This window comes from Armigeres subalbatus, chromosome 2, assembly GCF_024139115.2.
Source record: "Armigeres subalbatus isolate Guangzhou_Male chromosome 2, GZ_Asu_2, whole genome shotgun sequence".
Lineage (NCBI taxonomy): Eukaryota > Metazoa > Arthropoda > Insecta > Diptera > Culicidae > Armigeres > Armigeres subalbatus.
The window spans coordinates 298,846,105-298,867,893 of NC_085140.1; the positions used below are offsets into that span (position 1 = coordinate 298,846,105).

The 21,789-nt window shown below is 40.3% G+C and overlaps 1 protein-coding gene across 1 annotated transcript in view; it reads right to left on the minus strand.

The window, feature by feature from the left end:
* Positions 1-2,048: 2,048 nt before the first annotated feature.
* Positions 2,049-21,789, minus strand: part of LOC134212473 (carbohydrate sulfotransferase 5) — a 94,590-nt gene continuing 74,849 nt past the window's right edge. The window contains exons 5-6 of the mRNA XM_062690371.1: positions 5,222-5,423; positions 2,049-5,155 (exon numbers count right to left, since the gene is read on the minus strand). Of these exons, the coding sequence (XP_062546355.1) occupies positions 5,039-5,155; positions 5,222-5,423 (319 nt within the window). The 3' untranslated portion in view covers positions 2,049-5,038. The remainder of the gene's footprint in view (positions 5,156-5,221; positions 5,424-21,789) is intronic.

The following is a 21,789-nucleotide window of genomic DNA, read 5'->3' on the forward strand; positions in this document are numbered from 1 at the left end:
TTTCTATATCCTACCGAACTCGAATTCGCCATACATCTCTTAACAGCAGACGGAATCGAAGTCAACAGCTATGATCAAGCTTACGAATACTTGGAACCATCTGCCTTCCATAATGGTTCATCTATTATCCTCTTGGTAAAAATCCCAAAATTTAAAATCGGAAATTATCAATTAATCCGACTTGAAACAATTCCAATTGATGGAAAAGTCATCCAGATAAACGGAACGTACGCCATAACCAGCGAGACTGAATCATTTCTGACAAATGAGAAATGTACTCACGTCGAAGACAACCTTTTATGCAACAGTCAGTATCTGGTTAACGTTACAGAGAACGAATGTTACCACAAGATATTGCGAGGAAACCCAGGCAGATGCCCATTTATCAGCACCAGCCTCAAATCGCCAGAAATAAAGCCCTTGGAAAACAACGGGATCTTACTAAAGAACATAATGAAACTACTTACTCTTCAAAACAGTTGCGGTTACGGACCAAAAAACCTAACAGGATCATTCTACATAACATTTTTTAATTGCTCGATTGACATTGAAGGAACTCACTATGACAGTGAAATGATGAGGTTCGATTCCAAGTTGGATGTTATACCACTTCACTTTGTTGAAGTCAACAGATCATCAACACAAATGGACCCGATGGAGGAGATGCAACAATTACAAACAAATAATCGGCATAGAATCAGCCTTCTGGAAACTACAAATCAGCAAAATAGTTCAATTAACATTGGAAGCATTATCATCGTATCTATGATCATTATTTCTATTTTCATTTACATAACCAGAGAAGTACGAGGCATCCGAGACTTCATTCGCATCCAAACACCCGGCTCCTCATGAAAAGTTGACCCGAGACGGCTCAATCTTAGGCGGGGGAAGTTATGGACATTATTGGATATCGACTACAACAATACCGGATGCGCCATCCCTGACGCATCAAATCAAGTTTGGATATTATGGATATCAACGACTATAGCACCGGATGCGCTATTCATGATGCACCAAATAAATAGCCTTGGTATTGCTGACGCAGCAAGTGAATGACCGACATCCACAGCGACCCTAGCAACACAGCGAACCGAATGCACCTTGGACCCCCGACGCAGCAGAACCAAAGTGGCAACAACGACGACGACACCAAAGGCCTTACGCAGCAATTAATCAGTCCATCGAACAGTAGGGACAGTTAACCAATTTTTATTCAGAGAGCTCAGTTCTAATTTAGACTTAAAACAGACAGGACCTTGATTGTAATGTAATTCTCCCGTTAAGTGAATAAATGTCTTTTTTTAAAAAGCTAATTGTAGAGGTCCGTACTTAATTATATAAAGGCTCAAATTTGATAAGCTTTTAAAATACGGCAGACTACTGTAGGCTGGATACGTTGCTCGTATGCCGGAAGAGCGTCTGAAGAAAATAATATTTTGTGGAATATTTTGTAGGAAGGCCGCGTACATGATGGCTTTTTTCAGTTGAAGAGGACCTGATTTTGTCGAAGAGCTGTTGTAGCCCAACAAGTATCAAGTATTTAATATGACGTCGTGGCTTTATCCAGAACGACTAGTCGATATTCGTCCAGAAGGCCGTTAATTCCTCTAACGTTCTGGTAGTAGATGGAGATGTCGGACTCCATGTGGTGAGGAGCGGATGAAGCTCTGCAAATCGGAACACTTCAAGGCAGAGAAGGATTTATTGGCTGAGAGTACTTGCCAAAAAGAGGAGTTCGGGAGACCCCATATCCTGTCCCAAGCACAGGATCGGGACGTCTGTTGGTCGCTGGCAGTTGTATATAGACATCTATACAGTATACGTGTACGAAAGAAACATTTGCGAACTTTTTGTAGTGCGTCAGGATGTTTGAAGGGTATTGGCTTTCGTCTTCGCGGGACATACTTGATACCATTATAGTTTGTCATAGAAGAAGTGTACGGATTCAACAGTTTATCTAGGAAATCTTCAAAGGTCTTACCGATGTTTGTATATATGACAAAGCTTTCTTTCAAATTCACCCCCTAGTTGAAACACCGAACAAATAACTTTCACATTTGTTTTTATTCAAATTCTTGAGCATAGGCTTTGTTCATTCGATCAATTTCTGAAGATTCAATAAATTATGATTGGTTACTATATAGTTGTTCCGCTAAAACCTACATCAGCTATACGGCTCGTCATACTCAAAACCTCATTTGCGTTGCTTATTGAATAATTTATCAGCCATATGTAGTAGTGCTAGAAAACGGTCAGTGAATTGCCACCCATGTTCATGTTTGTAGTGACCTGTAATAAACCATTTTTTAATGTGGTTTTTTATTTAATTCGTTGCTGCTTGGTTGCGTTATACAAAGTGCTCGACTTATCGGACTTATTTTATTACTAGAGTAGGTAGCAATTTAGGACAGTTTCTGTAAATAGAACTTCTTACATTCTAGCACTGCTTTTATAGGATTAGTCAGTAGACATTTCAAAAAAGAAAAACAGTTATTTATAGCGATTTCCCTATAAGGTTTCCATACTACTAAGATTGTTCAATGTTTATTGTTAATCTACAACGTATTTTGTTCGTGATAATAGAGAGAGTAGCGTATTGTTTTTAATATGTTATTTTTTATTTATCGTTCCATTAACTTGGATCAATCTATTTCCGATTACAAGGCACTATAATTACTTTATTTTATTACATATTGTGAAATTTAAGTAAAGTATGTCAAACTTTCTGTCGGTCAATTAAATTGTGTGTCTATCTATTGTTTCATCGTAATAAATCGCATTAATCGTTTTGAAATTACGGAACTATACGTAGGATCTCTAGCTGATACTAGAGTAAAACAACTATTATTAAAAACCCACATCGCAGTGTTTCCATTTTGATCGGATCTTGACAAATGCACTGGGAAAATTCGAAATTGATGCCATTAAATGGTTAGGAAGTTTGTGATCTAACACAGTGCTTTCCTTCAAACGATATGTTCAAGATAATGAGCCTTACTGCCTTAGTACTTCTAAACGATTGGTGCACTACAAATATGTCGGTTGAAGCAACATTGAGTTTAAAAACGTACCAGTAATGTGAATAGAGGTGGTTGATTTGAATAACAGATTTGCTTATTGGTTTCTTTATATTTATTAACGTCACTTTTTGGTTGAGCTTCCGCCATGATGGGGTATGACCGAGCTAAGAACAATTGTTATGATTGCTGCTCAAAATGAAAAGTGGAGCCGGAATAAGCTTCAATAAACATATTATATTGTTGAACTGCTAATATATGGATCAGCATATTCCATGCTTCATACAAGAAAAGAAGAATAAATTAATAAATTAAATAGAAATTAAAAAATGCTATGGGGATGGGTGTTGGAAATTTCCATCAATTATTATATTACTTCAAAAAGAACATAAAAACATATATAAAAAGAATTGTCGAAAGACTGGGACATTTCTGCCTTGTAGCTTAGTGTTCACTAGGCATTTTCACACTTATTAACTGGGAGGTTTCTAAAGTGCCCTAGCACGAGTAGAGTACTTTAGAGGTTCCTCCAAACATGCGACACGATTGTCGCTGTCGCTGGGCGACTGTCGTCGCCACTTTATCGCTGGGTCGTTGTATACAGCGTGTTAGCGCTTCCATAGCAACGGCGACAGAATTGTAGTCGCCAAGCGACGGCGATAGTTGCGTCGCGTGTGTCAAAAATTTCCCTTTTCCAGGATTTAAACCTAGCATGATCTTCTCGGTATCGGATCTCCCTTATACCCTTATACTATGTTCGCACTACGGCCTGAATAACATGTTATTCAAATTATCGACAAAAGAAAGCTCATCAAGATAGCCGAATAACATGTTACAAGGCCCCTAGTGCGAACATAGTATTACCAAAGGCTATATGTAGCGACAAAAGCAAATTCAATATATCAGAAGTGGTTTCAATCCAACAATGTTTACCATTATGCATGGGAAGGATGCAAAAAGAGCAAGTAATATCTGCTTTCAGCATTCATTACCTTTGGTTAGTCTCGGGTTGTAGTGGTGGTATTCAAAACTAGTGCATTATTCTACTTCACGTGTGAAACAAACGTAGTCCCGCGTAATACAATTGTCAAATTGGTAATGGTTTCCATTATAGATAGTAGAATCTATAGATGAGCGAAAGCATGGCTGAGTCGATTTTTTTGCCCGTGCACACGCGCATATGACGTCACAGCCCTTAACATTTCCATTGAAATCGTGACGTCATGCTCGTTTGGAGACACGTTTGACAGTTCGTTTGGAGACAGAGGATTTATCTTCGCTCATCTATATATTCCACTATCTATAGTTTCCATTTTACTCACAAAGGATTCAACATATCAATCAAAAATTTGCAATATGACAACATTCCTTGAACAAATCAACTAGATTAATATATTCTAACTAATGATTCAAATGATTGAAGAAAGCATTTCACCTTATCAAACAGTACTAATAATCTGACAGCGATTTGCTCTGTCATAATCTAAGTCTTCCTATTTAAGTCGGATATTTAGTAATAGTTTAAAGCGGAAGTATGATCCCCTTACAAGCATTACACTCGTTACTTTGTGGGAAAATGGCGTAATCCTTCATTTTTCGGTATTTCCTACACAGTGGACCGTTTAGAGAACACACGTACACAGTAGACCTTACAATATTAGTTAGTATGTAGTTTTGTTCAACCAGTATTTTAGTGCTCACATAAATTATTCGATATTTATTTCATTACCTAGTTTCATCACAGATGCTCGTGTTCTTAATAAACGCTAAAAATATGTTTGCTTAATTCCGCTACCGAAGCAACTCAAAGCTTCGGTGCCGCCGTTCAAAACGGACAAGTACATTACCCATTTCACTAGAATCACCAATTAGTCACCGCTACTATTGCAGTGGGAAACACACGATGACAAAAGACAACCTGTATCAAATTTTGTCCTTTAATGTACCGCTGTGCCGTAGTAACTGCCGCCGCTGCCGGTACCGTCATCAATCTCAGTCGAGTCCAAACCAGTGCTGTTTCACGACACACTGTACGGCAACAGCGGATCGAAGCTCAGCAGGTCCTTCTCGTCGGTAGCGTTGCGGTAGCCCCACGATTTCATCGCTGTTACACAGCTGTCCTGGATCACCTTCACCTGGAGCGAGAACGAAGAAAGCTTATGGGATCACGAGATTCGAGCTAGAAAGACCAGTTGACATACCTCCTCAAATGTGAGGTCCTTCGTCCAGTGGAACGGAGCCGATTTGGAATCCCGGAAGGTGGAACTCACCCCGCCAATGTCCAGCTTGGTGTGCGTATCAAGGAACGACTCAACGGCGGAATCGAAGGGTAGGCCGTAGAACTTCAGGATTTCTTTGGTCATCTTATATGGGTTCAGCGAGAGATCCTCGTACCGAAGCACTCTGTGGAAGAATAAAAAGCAATCTCAATCAATATTCGGTTGTGGATATGGAGTTCCATATAGTTTGATGCATTATGCAATTGTTCGCTTGTTTGGAGGAGTGCTTTAAGGCAAATTGAATCGTGAAACTTTTCGAGGCTATTTAATTAGCGAAGCAAGTCCTTTGAGTAACGGCACGGCGATAATCGTAAACATTTGGTCCTTCGAACCGGATCGAATACACTTCATACCGGAAAGTATTTCCCGCAGTAGTGCAATAAAAAGCAATCTGACCAACTGCGCGCGTTGGTCATTGGTGGTATGTGTCATTCAATTGTAGGAATTTTCCGACTGCTTTTGTGCGAACTAATAGTCCGTGTGCGCTGGGATGCTTTGCCAAGGCGGGTAGACCTCGTTTGTGTGGGGGAATAAATCACACAGATTGATAATTGCGACGGTAGGGTAGGGTGGTTATGGTATGTCCCAATGTTGCGGTAGTGTTAAAATAGTCCATTCTGCACAGATAGAAAAATCCACTGAAATTTACGCTAAAAATCATGCACATAAATGGAACGCCATTATTAGCGTAATTCCATACGGGATATAGCCTAAATGTATACAATATTCGACGTGAATCGTCAATATTGCATACAAGTTGTAAGCAATCTTGTTAGCGAGAGTACAATTTCAGCGTAGAATAGCGTAAATTTTCGCATGTCAAGTTTTACGCGCTGTTTATTTTTCATTACTTTTTCTGTGTGGATAAAATAGCATCAAGAACAATTGTACCAAGTATGTCATATTTATTTATTTCAATGTTCAGTTTATCTCTTTATTTTGCTATTCTTTTAAATTATAAAACTTTGCATGTCCAGTTGCATCTTTTGAAATAAATCTTTGTTTTGGATCACCGCAAGAATGGTCTAGAAGAAGTACGCTATTGAGTTACCTACGCTAAGAATTGAGTCTTGTGCGTTCCCTACAGTCAGCTACCAAGGAAACACATGGGGTTTAGCCAGTGTAACCACCCATGGACATCCACACGTCCTGCGGTGTCGACGTCCATACGCCCAGGCCAGTTCACCTCCTCAGTTACCTCAGGGTCGGCTTTGGACCGGGGAAAACTAAGTAACCCTATACCTACCTCCTTACTTTCGTGCGAACCAGGGAAGGCCAATCAATTTATTGGAATTGTTCTCTTGTTTTTAATTTATGTAACGGTTGGATGTATGCCTTACAATCTATATTTTAAAGGGGGGGTTTATTATTACAATTTTTGTTTTGCTAATCGTTGGAGCTCATTGCTGATGGAGATGGGTAGAAGATGGAAACATACCGTCCCTAAGAGAGTGCGGCGCTCCTGGAATTGGCGGCGTTCATCTGGGTCGGAATTTGGTACCGTGCGTCGAAAATGGTTTTACGAACCGTCACGCATGCGGTCACTAATGGATGCTGGTGTTGCATGGAAATGTGCACTGTCTACTGGGTTATGACAGGGTTGAACATATCTTCTAGGATAGTTTGACGTTTGCCTAGGAACTTGGGTGTCCGGGTGATTTTAGAACAGGGAGCACGCTTGAAAGCAGCATAGCGTGGACGGGGGGTCCCGTAGAGATGACGTGGGAAAAACAATCTTACTCCCAATTGACGAAGAGAGATCGGTCCTCACGGTCCTCACCGAATTATTGTTCGCAACTTGAAAAAAACGTCCCACGCACTCTACTATTGATTTTTTACTACCCGATTCAACCACTGACTTGTGAGGAACTCGAGACCAAGCGCGCTTCTCTCCACCTCTTGCAATCCAAAGTCTCCAAATCCCTCCACATCTCTCTCATCTCTCCCATCTCCTTAAACTTCATAAACGCTCTTTTTTCCAATTTCTCATTTCTCCAAATCTGGTGTTGTTGTACCGTAATCTGTTCCAATTTTTAACACAACCAGGGGTTTGTTTAAATTATATTGAAATATAAATATTTAACATGGGTTCTCAAATACTTTTTTTAAATTTATTTTTATTTAGTTTTAGTATTTTAATAGCAAGTTTAAAAAATATTATTTATTCATTTATTTTACTAATTTTAAGGCAGTTTTTTTTTTGTAAGCAATAAAACCCATGGTAGTCCGAAGCACCTTCTTTCCCCGCAAAAATATCCACAAGGCCACATGGAGATCACCTAACCAAGAAACGGAAAACCAAATCGACCACGTTCTAATCGACGGTAAATTCTTCTCCGACATCACGAACGTCCGCACTTACCGCAGTGCGAATATTGAATCCGACCACTACCTCGTTGCAGTATGCCTGCGCTCAAAACTCTCGACGGTGTACAACACGCGTCGAAGTCGGACGCCGAGGCTTAATATTGGGTGGCTACAAGACGGTAGACTAGCCCAAGAATACGCGCAGCAGCTGGAAGTGGCACTCCCAACGGCAGCTAGGCGCAGCGTCTCTTGAAGATGGCTGGAGAGATATTCGATCCGCCATTGGTAGCACCGCAACCGCTGCACTTGGCACGGTGCCCCGCACGAGGGCGAACGAGGCACGATATAAACAGGCGCGGAACAGACAAAACTCGATTTTCCGGAGGAAAAAGCGTCAGCAGGAAGATCGAGACCGTGAAGAGACGGAGCAACTGTACCGCGCTAATAACACACGAAAGTTCTATGAGAAGTTGAACCGTTCACGTAAGGGCCACGTGCCACAGCCTGATATGTGTAAGGACATAAACGGGAACCTTCTTACGAACGAGCGTGAGGTGATCCAAAGATGGCGGCAGCACTACGAAGAGCACCTGAATGGCGATGTGGCAGACGAAGATGGCGGTATGGTGATGGACCTGGGGGAACGCGCGCAAGACATAATTCTACCGGCTCCGGATCTCCAGGAAATCCAGGAGGAGATTGGCCGGCTGAAGAACAACAAAGCCCCTGGGGTTGACCAACTACCAGGAGAGCTATTTAAACACGGTGGTGAGGCACTGGCTAGAGCGCTGCACTGGGTCATTACCAAGATGTGGGAGGAGGATGTTTTGCCGCAGGAGTGGATGGAAGGTGTCGTGTGTCCCATCTACAAAAAGGGCGATAAGCTGGATTGTAGCAACTACCGCGCAATCACATTGCTGAACGCCGCCTACAAGGTACTCTCCCAAATTTTATGCCGACGACTAGCACCAATTGCCGCATATGATACAATCGATCGGGACCAGCTATGGCAGCTATTGCACGAACACGGATTTCCGGATAAACTGACACGGTTGATCAAAGCGACGATGGATCGGGTGATGTGCGTAGTTCGAGTTTCAGGGGCATTCTCGAGTTCCTTCGAAACCCGCAGAGGGTTACGGCAAGGTGATGGTCTTTCGTGTCTGCTATTCAACATCGCTTTGGAAGGGGTAATACAAAGAGCAAGGATTAACACGAGTGGTACAATTTTCAATAAGTCCGTCCAGCTATTTGGCTTCACCGACGACATAGATATTATGGCACGTAACTTTGAGAAGATGGAGGAAGCCTACATCAGACTGAAGAGGGAATCCAAGCGAATCGGACTAGTCATCAACACGTCGAAGACGAAGTACATGATAGGAAGAGGTTCAAGAGAAGATAATGTGAGCCACCCACCGCGAGTTGTCATCGGTGGTGACGAAATCGAGGTGGTAGAAGAATTTGTGTACTTGGGCTCACTGGTGACTGCCGAAAATGATACCAGCAGAGAAATTCGGCGACGTATAGTGGCTGGAAATCGTACATACTTTGGACTCCGCAAGACGCTCCGATCGAATAGAGTTCGCCGCCGTACCAAACTGGCAATCTACAAAACGCTCATTAGACCGGTAGTCCTCTACGGACACGAGACCTGGACGATGCTCGTGGAGGATCAACGCGCACTCGGAGTTTTCGAAAGGAAAGTGCTGCGTACCATCTATGGTGGGGTGCAGATGGCGGACGGTACGTGGAGGAGGCGAATGAACCACGAATTGCATCAGCTGTTGGGAGAACCATCCATCGTTCACACCGCGAAAATCGGACGACTGCGGTGGGCCGGGCACGTAGCCAGAATGTCGGACAATAACCCGGTGAAAATGGTTCTCGACAACGATCCGACGGGTACAAGAAGGCGAGGCGCGCAGCGGGCAAGGTGGATCGATCAGGTGGAAGATGACTTGCGGACCCTTCGTAGACTGCGTGGTTGGCGACGTGTAGCCATGGACCGAGCCGAATGGAGAAGACTCTTATATACCGCACAGGCCACTTCGGCCTTAGTCTGAATAAATAATAATAAATAAAACCCATGTACACCTTTATTGGAGCCTCATGTATGGGAGGGATCAGAGCCGAAAGGAATATCTCGATCGAAACCATTAAACCGGTTCAAAATCTGCTATTTAAATGTATTTAGTCGGTGTTTGTATAGAATTTATGTCGCTTCGCGATCGTACGTTAGTAGTGTATTAGCGTATATTTTGGGTGTATTTACTGGGTAGTCAGCCCGATTCTGACTATTGACCGCTTTCCAATCTTGAACGAGGTGAAACGGGTAACTTTTTTGGGTTGGTCCGATGAGGAAAACCCCCGCCTGAATGACTTTGCTATTTTGCAGGCCAGATATCGGAAGAATTTATTTGGGAAATCTTTCGGAATTAGTTGTGTCCGCTCAGAAGCGAGAAGTACGAAGGACGTATTCAGGTTAGCCAGTCAGCTTTCTTTCTAAGAAAAGCGGCCCTTCCCCTAAGAAGGTCTCAAGCCGGGCAACTTCAACTTGTTGGGCGTTCTCTTTTCAGGAGTGGCGCATAAGTCGCCCAATTGCTAACCGGAAACGCGACTGGTGACCCGTTATACAATTGTGGATACGTTTAAACTCTTCGAAATCACGACTAGGACAGCTTTTGCTTGACAAAATTCTGTTCAAAATGATGAAAAATCAACATTTTTCATTGAAAATTTGAATCCTTTAAGCCTTTTATTGCGGTAGTGCTAAGGTCCTATTGTTGTCGTACTGATCTCCATAAGAATTACAAGCAGTTAAAGAATTTTTGAAACATTTTTTAATAGGTCGTTTTACCATGTTTGGATACGCGTTACAGTGACTATCCGTTCAAGTGTTTCGATCGCGGGTAGGAGAGCAAACTTTTGGAACACATTCTGCCTTCGGCAAACTTTTCATGCGTGATTTGCATAAACATTTTTGCGCTTGCAAGTGCACTATGGCGAGTGTTACTCTAGTGAAGTGAAAAAGATCGGACATTGTTCCATTGCCATTGTAGGAAGGTGATTTCTCGCTTAACTTTTCAAAAGGACCTAAGTAGCATTTTTTTCATGAATTAATTTGAATAGTACAATCAACAGACCAATATGAAATCTTTTAATTGCAGTAAGGTACCGCGGGGCAAGTGGGACCTAAAAAATCACCAGTACAGCAAAATTGTTAACGCATACTTAGAAAACAGGGTATTTCAGGACATTAACCACGGATACGTCATTATATGATTCCGTTGTTGAAGTGTAGACGTGTTGTAAGCCATTTATTCAGTTTCAAAAAATATTGGTAGTGACAGAAATAAATTTACCTGTCGGACCCACTTACCCCTTCAAACGGGGCAAGTGGGACTTATAATTGGAGGAAAGTAAATATAATGCTCATATTACTTCTGAATCGTAGTATTTCCAGATCATGGATGGAGGATTTTTGCTCGTCGGACCTTTGTTTTGCAAAAAGAAAGGGATTTTAATGTTAGCAGATATGAAAAACAAGACAACATCCGGTTTACTGTTTAATTGGTTGTTGTCTAGCTTTCCATTCACTTACTTTCTTACCAAATGTGTTTGATAGAAAGGAAAAGCAAATCTTTGTTCACTATTCGAATGAATGTTTCTCTGTTTAGAACACAAATTATTACATAAATTAGAACTTTAAAGGGAACGTCTTTATTCAGGCTATGCGCAGTGTTGTAAATTTTTAAAAGATCGAAATGGCCAATTTATGTCTTAAGAACTTTATTTATCTGAAGATCTGTCAATCTGATGCAAAGTTTAAAATAACAAAACACTAGACAAAACCTGTTAATCTATTGTTAAATGAATATATTGTTTGCACTGTAAACGGAAAATTTCGCATAGTTATAACCATTGCTCTTTTCCATGGGGGAGATAATTTTCAGAAAGTAAATTACATATTTGGTAAATCAACTGTATACTACTTCTAAACAACGAAACCAACGATATCAACTGCATTTGATTCAGATCCATATAATATATGAGTGTCGAAGTTATTTTTAACTAGTCAACAATCTAAAAACAGGTAAACTGGCTCTATCGAAAATGTTGTTCAAATATGTCCCACTTGCCCCATGTATGTTAAAACTCAAGGGCAAGTGAAAATTGCAGATTTTGGTGTTAATCAAAACTTTTAAATCGTTTTCGGTGTCACACAATTATTTCATAGCTCAAAGTATTCGCTTTCCACATCAATGATCAATTTGAAAAGACTATTTAGTTGGGAATCCATTGAATGAAAATATAAGTAATAGCTTTTGCCAGTAGTTTAAAGTCATGATTAAACAATACCATTAGTATGGTGCCGCAAATGGTTTTGATTCCAAATATTTTTGTGTCAGGCGAATTCGTTGATAGTTCTGCTTCATCTTTCTAGAACATTGTTACCATTAAAAACGTTCACCGATTAATCGGCAGCCATAGTACCCACTTACCCCGTATTTTCACTTGCCCCGGGGTACCTTAATCAAATTAATTCATGAAAAAAATGTTACTTAGGCCCTTCTGAAAAGTTGAGCGAGATTTGTCTTATTTATCTTTCCCCATCCTCAACCTCTTGCTAGCGCGGATTGAAGCAAGACTCGGCACAATCGCTCGGTGCCATTGGATACGTTTGGTGCAATTTCGCTTGACTAGGCGCGAATCGAGAGAAAACGAGGAAACCGTTCTCGCCCTCAATTTGCGATACCGCGTAGAAGTGGGTTCGTTCGCGACGGGAAGAAGAGATCGATTCGATGTGAAACGGTCCAGTTCCGTCTAATTTTGAGCGACGCGAAGTGTTTATAAACCGCGACGGAAAGGAGCAAATCGTATGGGTGTGTATCGTCCTCGTCCTGTATCGAAGGATTTGATAGTTCGATTAAACTACCGTTTTCGTTAGCAATGCGTGCTCAAGAGGACAAACAGCTGACTGGTAGGTAGCTTAGTTTACTGCAAGTACCAGCAGAAAATTTTTGATGCGCTTGAGCAGTTCATTCTTGATTACGATCATGATCGCGACAGTTTTTGAATCGGTTGAACTGGGAACTTTTCCACTTCCTGAGCTTGAAACGACTGTCGTTTAGCATGTGAGGGGCAGCAGGGACTATGTCCAAGGGCTTGACGACCCCTCCCCATGGCCACTGCGAGTTAGGGGGGCTGCCTAGGATGTGGTGGGGTTTGACAGTGGGCTCTGTTGAACCTCTGCAAAAAGCTGCATGTGTCTATAGGCAGGCCCTATCAAACCCAGTCAACACATGAAAGTATATGGTGTCGTGTATAGATAGTAGAATCTATAGATGAGCGAAAGCATGGCTGAGTCGATTTTTTTGCCCGTGCACACGCGCATATGACGTCACAGCCCTTAACGTTTCCATTGAAATCGTGACGTCATGCTCGTTTGGAGAAACGTGTGACAGTTCGTTTGGAGACAGAGGATTTATCTTCGCTCATCTATATATTCCACTATCTATAGTGTCGTGTAGGCTGTTGAAGTGGAGGCGATATAGGTGCTTCTCCATACAACATGTATGTATATCGTGTATCTATATCGTCTCCAATTTAGCATCTTGTATTGCACCATGTACGACTTTATATTGACTGAAAAGCGACCGTGTGCCGCTCAAAGCGCACAAGCCCAACACGAGTGCCAACCGGCACATCAGGATTAATACCAGTGAGATCCTGATTACGGTATACAGGTCACGGCAAGCGACAAACATACGCGCGAAAATAATGCAAAATAAACGACATGTGAAATAAACGTAAATTAACAAAATATGTCTGGCTGAACATTCTTATTTAACGTCAAATAGAGATAACATAATTAGCTTTCCGATTACTATCAATTTGGTTGAACAGCCGTGATTATTACTTTATTTTCAATTTAAATCCCGTTTCTTTTTTACTTTCCTTGCGTTGAAGAAATGATGCAGCGGGCGCCTCATCCGAAATTCAAATGAACAATCGCTCATTTTGAGCGATTGATTGTTTATTCTCGCGAAGGATAAACAATTGAATAAATCAAGGAAATGCTAATACTGTAGTATAGAAGTTGCATAGTCACATCACTTTCCATGGTGTATCCCGATCTATGTTACTGATTACCCCACCCAAGTAACACAACTTCCTTCCCGTGGTAATTGTGGAGATGCAGAGGTATTCTCGGTCTCTAGTAGCAACAATAACTACACACTAACATTCCTTTCCTTCCCCAACTGACTGTAAGGACTTGGGCGGCGCCGTTATTGATCAACATTTGAGAGCTGCTGAAACGTGCACTTCGAGAATAGATGGTAAACCCCAACCACTATTCACTTGGATCGTAGTGCAATTTGTACCAGTTCTCATCAATCACGGAGTAGCAACCATTGATATGTACAGTCAGTCTAAGCTAAGCTTGAAACGACTGACTTGCATGACTTCTATTACATCTACACGAAATTCCGTACACGCAATGCCATAGTAGCAGACGTTGAAAAGATCCGCTATCTCATCTCAGATGTTCGTGCGTTCCTATCGCTACGTTTGCGATACAGACCGTCACATACAGTACGGCTAGCGCATCGTACCTAGTATCGAAGAGACTCCAGCAGATTGCCATTAACCAGGCGGAGTTGTATGAGAAGTTGTATGAGTTGTTGTATGAGAATGTGCGTAGGACTTGAGCGGATCTATGAACATGCATACCAGGTGAATGTGTAGTGTTGGTAATGTAACAGCCATCCACGAATGCGGGTCGTCGGTATCGGGGGAGCTTCCGCCGCCGGGGGACTCCCCGTCGGAGTAGGGTAGATCCGCCGCCGGGGGACTATCTGAGTAGCTTGCGAGCACGTTGAGAGCTAAATGGCTCTAAAAATAAAAAGGAAAGTAGATGCGTTGCTGAATGGCACAAGGAAAAAAAAGTAAAGGGCTTAAGGGCCCACGCTTTTGTGTGCTTGCTGGCACCAATAAGGGAGCCAAAGGGCTCAGACGTATGACAAAACATCGAAGAGAGGCACTGTGAAAGGTGTTGTTTTGGGAGGAGTACTTTTAGTACTGCTTTCCCCCACAGAAGTAATACTGAAAGGTAGTCCCGGGGGGAATTGTGCATTAGAAGAGAGGGTAACTCAAGTAACCTTCTGTAAATTATCTCCCTGAGTGATAATTTCAGGTGTCTGTATGCAGATTTGCCTTCATCCCTCTATAAAAAAAAAAGGCGGAGTTGTATCCTGCTGTTGTTGACCCAGTGTTAGAAGATTTCTACGTCGATGATCTGTTGTCCGGCACCATCTGACGTGCAATCTGCCACAGCACTTTGCGATCAAGTCATTGCCACATAATAGCTTCTCAAATAAACATGCTCTGTCCAGCTGGATTTACGTTGAAAAAATGAGCGCTCTAGAAGTCCGTCAGGATGTTCCGCCAGAAGATCTGGCCATTCAACCTTTCCACGATCTGCAGGATGAGCAGATGATCTCCGAACTCGGCCTATTGTGGGATCCAAAGGCCGACAACTTTCGATCCAAGGTAGAAGTATCTCTCCCGGCGGCCATCCTCACCAACCGGAAAGTAATGCCGTAGATTGCCACAATGTTCAACCCTGGGCCTTTTGGGCCCAGTCATCACAAAAGGCAAAGTTCTTTGTGCAGCGTCTATGGGGATTGAAGCATGGCGGTGTTCTCTGCGAGGGAGATTCTCCATTGGATCAGCTACAACACGAGTGGAAGCAGTTGCAAACCACGCTCCACTTTACCACAGTCCAAGTTCCTCGTTTCGTGTTTTCGTCAGTCGATGCTACTAGCCAGCTCCATTTCAACGCCGATGCATCCTCTATTGCGTATGGAGCTTCGTCCGCATGAAATCTACGGAAGGTATACAAGTCTACCAAGACACCACCAACGCCTATTTCTGGTCCGATTCTAGCACCGTGCTTCAGTGGCTGCGTGCCATTCCAATCCGCTGGAAAACATTCGTCGCATATCAAAGATCCAGGCTACCAGAGGGGGCACATAGCTGGTTCTGAAAATCCCGAAAATATTTTGCGCGGCCTCAACCCAACGTTGAGATCTACTTTTTCGTTACTCTCGCTACGTCGTGTAGTTGCAACGATTGAAGGGGCGTCCGTCTTTTACCAATGCCACACTTGTTTCCGATCCAAGCCTACTATAGTACAGCAGAGTGTCGCCCACGCTTCCGTTCCCTGTTTATGGTGTCGACTGTTGTGAAGTATGTAAAGTATGTAAAGTCAGCAGTTCGAACCCGTGGCAAAACGAAAGTTTATGTGGCCATATTCATCTTATTCACTCCTGCGTTCCTAGCTTCACTTCGTCGTTTAGTAGCCTACAGAAAAGGATCGTCTTCTTTGTCTTTTTTGCCTACTTCTTCGTGTTTGTCTTGTATGTCTTATTTAGTGTTCTTTGTCTTCTTTGTCTTTTCTGTTTTCTTTATCTTATTTGTATTCTTTATCTTTTTTGTCATTATTGTCTTCTTAATTTTCTTTGTCTTCTTTATCTTCTTTGTGTTTTTATCTCCTTTGTATTCTTTATTTTCTTTGTCTTCTTTTTTGTTTTCATGTTTGCTTTCTTTGTATTTGTCTTTGCCTTCTTCGTCTTCTTTGTCTAAATTATTTTGTTTGTCTAATTTGTCTTGTTTGTCTTCTATGTCTTTTTCTTTGTATTCTTCGTCTTCTTTGGCTTTTTCTTCTTCTCTCTCTTCTTTATCTTCTTTGTCTTATGATTTTTTAAAGTGTTTTCTTTGTCTAAAATAAATAGTGCTCAAAATTTGCTATGCGATTAAAATCTACCAACAAAGTTTTTTTTTTGTCTTTATTATCGAGACTTTCAGCCCGAGGCTGAGTACCAACAAAGTTCACGAAAATTGATTTAATATCACAGTGTTGTTAACAACTGAATTTGATTACCATTCAAGGCTCAAAGATCCAATCTTAATCGTCTAACTAATTGCAATTTGAAATCGATAGTAATGTAGCATTTTTGCCGCTGCTCACACTATCACTAATTGAACGGTGCTCTTCATCAGCGAAGGTGGCAATGCCAATCTGGAGTGGTTGTTTAACATGCGAGCATTGATTCCTTTCACTTTTGCACGGTGCTCAATAATGGTGTATGATGTGCGTGCTGAGAATGGGGTAGTACTTGACTAACCACAGCTCTAAGATTTTTTTCACGTCTGTTGCAGTCTATCCTCTTTTTTTTTTTAGCAAAAGCGGATACTGCCACGACAGTGGTACTTCAACAACACTTGTCGACAGGGACATTAAAGTCATCGGATAATGTCCATCATACAGTAGCGGATCCTATAAAAGTCGGGCATTTCACAAGTTTTTCTTATTTTTAATTTGGAAAATAACGCTATAATAAATTAACACAAAAAGCTTGGTAAAATGTTTCAAATATGAATAAAAACTTAACAACGAATAAGAGTAAACTCGAATAGTTTAAAACAGTCATAAATGTGGCTTCAACATAGATGTACCAAATGGTTAGTTGCTGTTATTCGCAAAACATGACGTCAATACACATAAAAGCATTGTAATTTTATTTAATTGATTTTAACTAATCACTAATACTTCTGAATATAATTGCAGGATAAATTATCTTTTAAACATCTATTATCATGGAAATATACCGAAGCCGCACTACGCGGCCCATGACTGTGGACTTTGCCAATGTTGGAAGGCGCTGCCTGGCTGGTAGGGTATGGATGGAATACCTTTTCCAGATGGTGGTGCCTAGTTATGTGTGTGATTTTAATGATATACGTGGCTGGTGATGGTGGGCGACTCTCAATGCTGCCAGTTGATGCTAATGGAATGATAATTCGTTGTTTTGCTATCCATTCGCTAGGATTCTCCGATAGGAATCCAACGTGCCAATCATCAATCTCTTTAGTCTCCGTAATGCCCTGTCAAAGTCATTGAAACGACAATGAACGCAACGGGAGGAGAAAGTGTCGTAATAGAGACATATCGAGCGTGTTAATCGGTTTTTAACTGATTCTATGGCTTAATGCATGGACAAGCTCTGGTTACGTTGGTGTTTGGAAATTACCGTAATGATGATTACTGGTAATAATAAAGTGGCTACGTTATCCGCTGTTAACGCTATTACCTGATTGGAGCATGCTTAACGTAAAATTAGGCTATTATGAATTTATGATATTCAACTTTTTTCATGGCAATTAGGCCGATCTCCAATTTTCCTAGAATACTGGAGTAATGTGTGTCCGACCACCTCCGTTTATGTTCTCACATCGTCGATAAAGCGTTCGAAAGCATGTTGAAAGGACCATCGACTTCAAGCAGAGGACGCACATACTGAATACTTAGCATCTAAGCACTAGGTCCGAATTAGTAACCATACAAATCGGTTGATGAATACTTGAAGCTTCATCGTGATATTTGCTCTTGCACACCACGTCTCACTAGCGTACAGCAATACAGATTTCGCGTTAGAGTTGAATATTAGATTTTTGGTACGTTGGCTAATCCAGGGTTGTTACGGAGATCCTCAAATATTTTCCGCGCCATTTCCGCGCGACATGGAATCCATTCCGCGCCAAATCCTCGCGTTTCACGTGAAATATCAATTTTTTTATCACAATTTACTGAACGTCTTCTTTTCAAGTTTGTTTTTTTTTTATAATATTTATTCTTATTCAATGGCTATACATTCCAACTGGAACTTGATCTGCTTTTGAACTTATTATTCTATTACCATTTCCTCTACATACTAAGTAACCCGCAGTTAGTATTGTATTGTAGCTAACTGAACAAGAACTAAACAGCCAAAACTATTTTAATAAGCACCGCTTTTAAAATGAGATGAGGGTTTGGCATGTTTTGTTCCGTTATTGTCAGTTGATTTTTTGTCGATCGAACTTTATAAAGTTCGGCACAAGATACATTGATACACAAAGAATGTTCAGGTCAGATTTGATCATAATTAATTATAGTTTATGCCAAATAATAAAAAAATCTGCCAAAACCATAATTTCTTCTGAAGTAATAAATTATGCAACTTTGTTATTGATCACAAGACAAACTTGCGTAGAGATTAAGGAATAAAACAAGGCAGCTTCGGTTTCAAACAAAACTTCTGTAAAATAATTATTTGAATTCGTATCAAGAAACAAATAATTTAAAATCTAACATGGTTGCAACATGTTTTGACCGTACTGGAATTTCAGCCAAAATCTCCTAGAGTATCTGCGAAAACTTCTTCGAGAATTCCTGCAGAAATTCATTATTCGTGTACAAATTTATCCCAGCAATTGCTGTGGTTAATCATCCGGGAATTCTCACGGAAGTTTTTTTGGAAATATTTACAGAAATCCAACTGCTCTCGGATCTGCTGCAGAAGTCGTTACAAGATTGTACAAAAGCTCCCCTGGGAAATTTTTCGGTAATTCATTTGGGAATTTTGACGTAAGTTCAAGTAAATTCTTAAAAACAACTTGCAGAAAATTTTCAGAGCATATTTGCGAAAATCTCTTCATGAATTCCTGCGAAAATCGCTTTAGAATTTTTGGCAGAAATTGCAGAAAATTCACGAATATTCCTCCAAAATTAATAAATAATTTTTCGGATTTTAAATGTTGCAAAAATTCTCTTTAGGACGTGGAAATTTATTTTTTATAATTAATACAAGGATCCTCATATGGCTCTTTTAAATATGTATTTTTTTGATTTCTGTTGATAATCCTGTAAAAATACCATCGGCGTTATCCAAAAATATACATTTTTGTGTTTTTAAATGTTGTATAAACCCTTATTCGTTCTAGATGAATATTTTGAAGGCAATAGAAAATAATCAAACACTTTAGAAGAATTCCTGATAAAAAAAACTTTTGAAAAATAATATGATATGTCATGCTAAGTGGTTCATCGTAAAATAAATAATCAATTAGAAACTGACAAATTTCTCGAACAAAGAATTGGACAAGGTGGAAATGGGTGTCCATGATCTTCAATAGACATGTTTTGTGATGTTTCAGAATGGATTAAAAATGGCAACCATTGGCGTCACTCTCCTCAGAACATTAGATTAAAGAATTCTTAAGAGTATAAGAGCCGTTCAATAAGAGCTTGGACATATCCGAATAATAATGTTAACATCCTTCAAACGTAAGCTTTGTTCTCAGCAACAAGCCCATCAAGAAAGACATAAAACTAATTTACAAACAAACGTCCTTAGATCTGATCTAGCATTTTATTTATTAAGTTTTCACCTAAAACTAAATCCGCGCCAAATCCGCGCGAAACCCTAAAATCGTTATGCAAATCCGCGCCAAATCCGCGAAAACCGCGAAATCCGCGTAGTCGTAACAACCCTGCTAATCTTATTCAAATATTTCGTAAATTGGCAAAGACAGTCTTAGGGTTCTTGATTCATGCCAATCTTGATTCCGCCGTCCGACATCTATAAGGCTGTCAAGATATTGAAAGTTGTTTTCACTCTAATCACTGCTTGGCCGACTACCGTGAAGTTGGGGGGTAGTCTTGCTAACGTTGACGGTGAGACCTGTCACAAATGACGGTTAGCCTACGGGAGCCTACGGTTTCCCGAGTAGCATAACTTATTTCATCACTGAAAATTTCTGTTTTGCAATATAGACTGTTCCAGAAATTATAGTCACACTAAAATAGTCTGCAAATTGAAATGCATCTAATGTTTCATGAAAATTTCGATGATAATATCCATTTAATAGAGGTGATGTAAATTTTCCGAATATTTTGCTAATTTAGAAAATATTTATCTTCTATTTTGAGTCAGAAAAATTTCTTTGCAATTGACCATTTTTAAAGTGCCTTATTTTGAGAAATCACCTAGTAAAAAACGTAGAGCTTTTAGGTCAGTCAAATTTCCATTGAAAGTGTATAGGAATATTAGTCTTGCCATCTACAAGTGATTGCAAATATGTTGCGAAGGTTAGAAAACCTTGAAAAAGACATAAAAATCAAATTACTTTACTAGTCATAAGCCAATATTGATTAAATAAAGCAAAAAACATGTTAAATAAGTGAAAACGAGGTCTCGACATTTTTTTTTTGACGTTTTTCGGAGCGACTCCCTGTGAATTTCAAATGCCTATAATCCCTCTTCGGTTACCATTTTTTAAGCTTTGACACCTGTAATGCTTGGAAAGTAAGTATAATGATTATATGCAAGAGATTAAGTGTGGATATCGAAGAGAAATCTAATGAAACTATTTGAAACTATGTTGTTCAAACACATGACTTATATTTCATAAAATTGGCAAAACTTGACACTAGAAGAAAGTAGACAAGATAATAAACTAACATTAAAACACATGTAAAAAAATGTTCGAAATATTTAAAAAATCAAGTGTGCCTATAATTTCTGGAACAGTCTATTTGTGCAAGCTACAGTGGACCCTTCATGAGTCGATGTTTAAGACTCGATATCGACTCGTGGAAACAAATGGTGCCATACTAAAATATGTTCTCAGTTGGGTGAGAAATATTCTCGACTTCCTGGCCATTGTACTTGCCACACAAGATACATACTCATGCAATGGCGGGCATAGAAAGTTTTCAATTAATAATTGAGGAAATGCTAATAGAATATTAAATCTGGCCAAAATCCAGTAGCATTAGCATTGTTACGGTGTAATTCGTAGATTGGACACTAGTGATACTCATATTTTACTCTTGAGATCCTTATCTAGAATGCTATCAGAAATCAAAAAGGGGAGTAGTCCTTGATTCCAGTCTTACACAAAAATAACAAAAGCACGAGGATTACTACTCCTGGCCACGTTCATCTTCACCGTAACTAGGGAGAGGAAGGAAGTGTTGATATGGCCAAAATCCAGTCTCCGCGAACGCAGTAGTTCTACGCCCAGTAAAAAAATGTCCGTGTTGCGCGATACAAACACCTCCTTATTTATTGTGCATCTAGTAGATATTTTGACCTTAACTCAAGATCGTTTTGGAGGACCTTAGATATCTTATGTTTATGTAAATAAGGATCCAATGCTTTTTGAACTGGATTTGGTACATACTGATGATAAGGAAATTGCAATAGTCATGATTGATCTAGTAGATACTTTAAACTAAACTCGAGAACGTTTTGGAGTACCATAAACAACTGGTATACAAGAAAATTGGA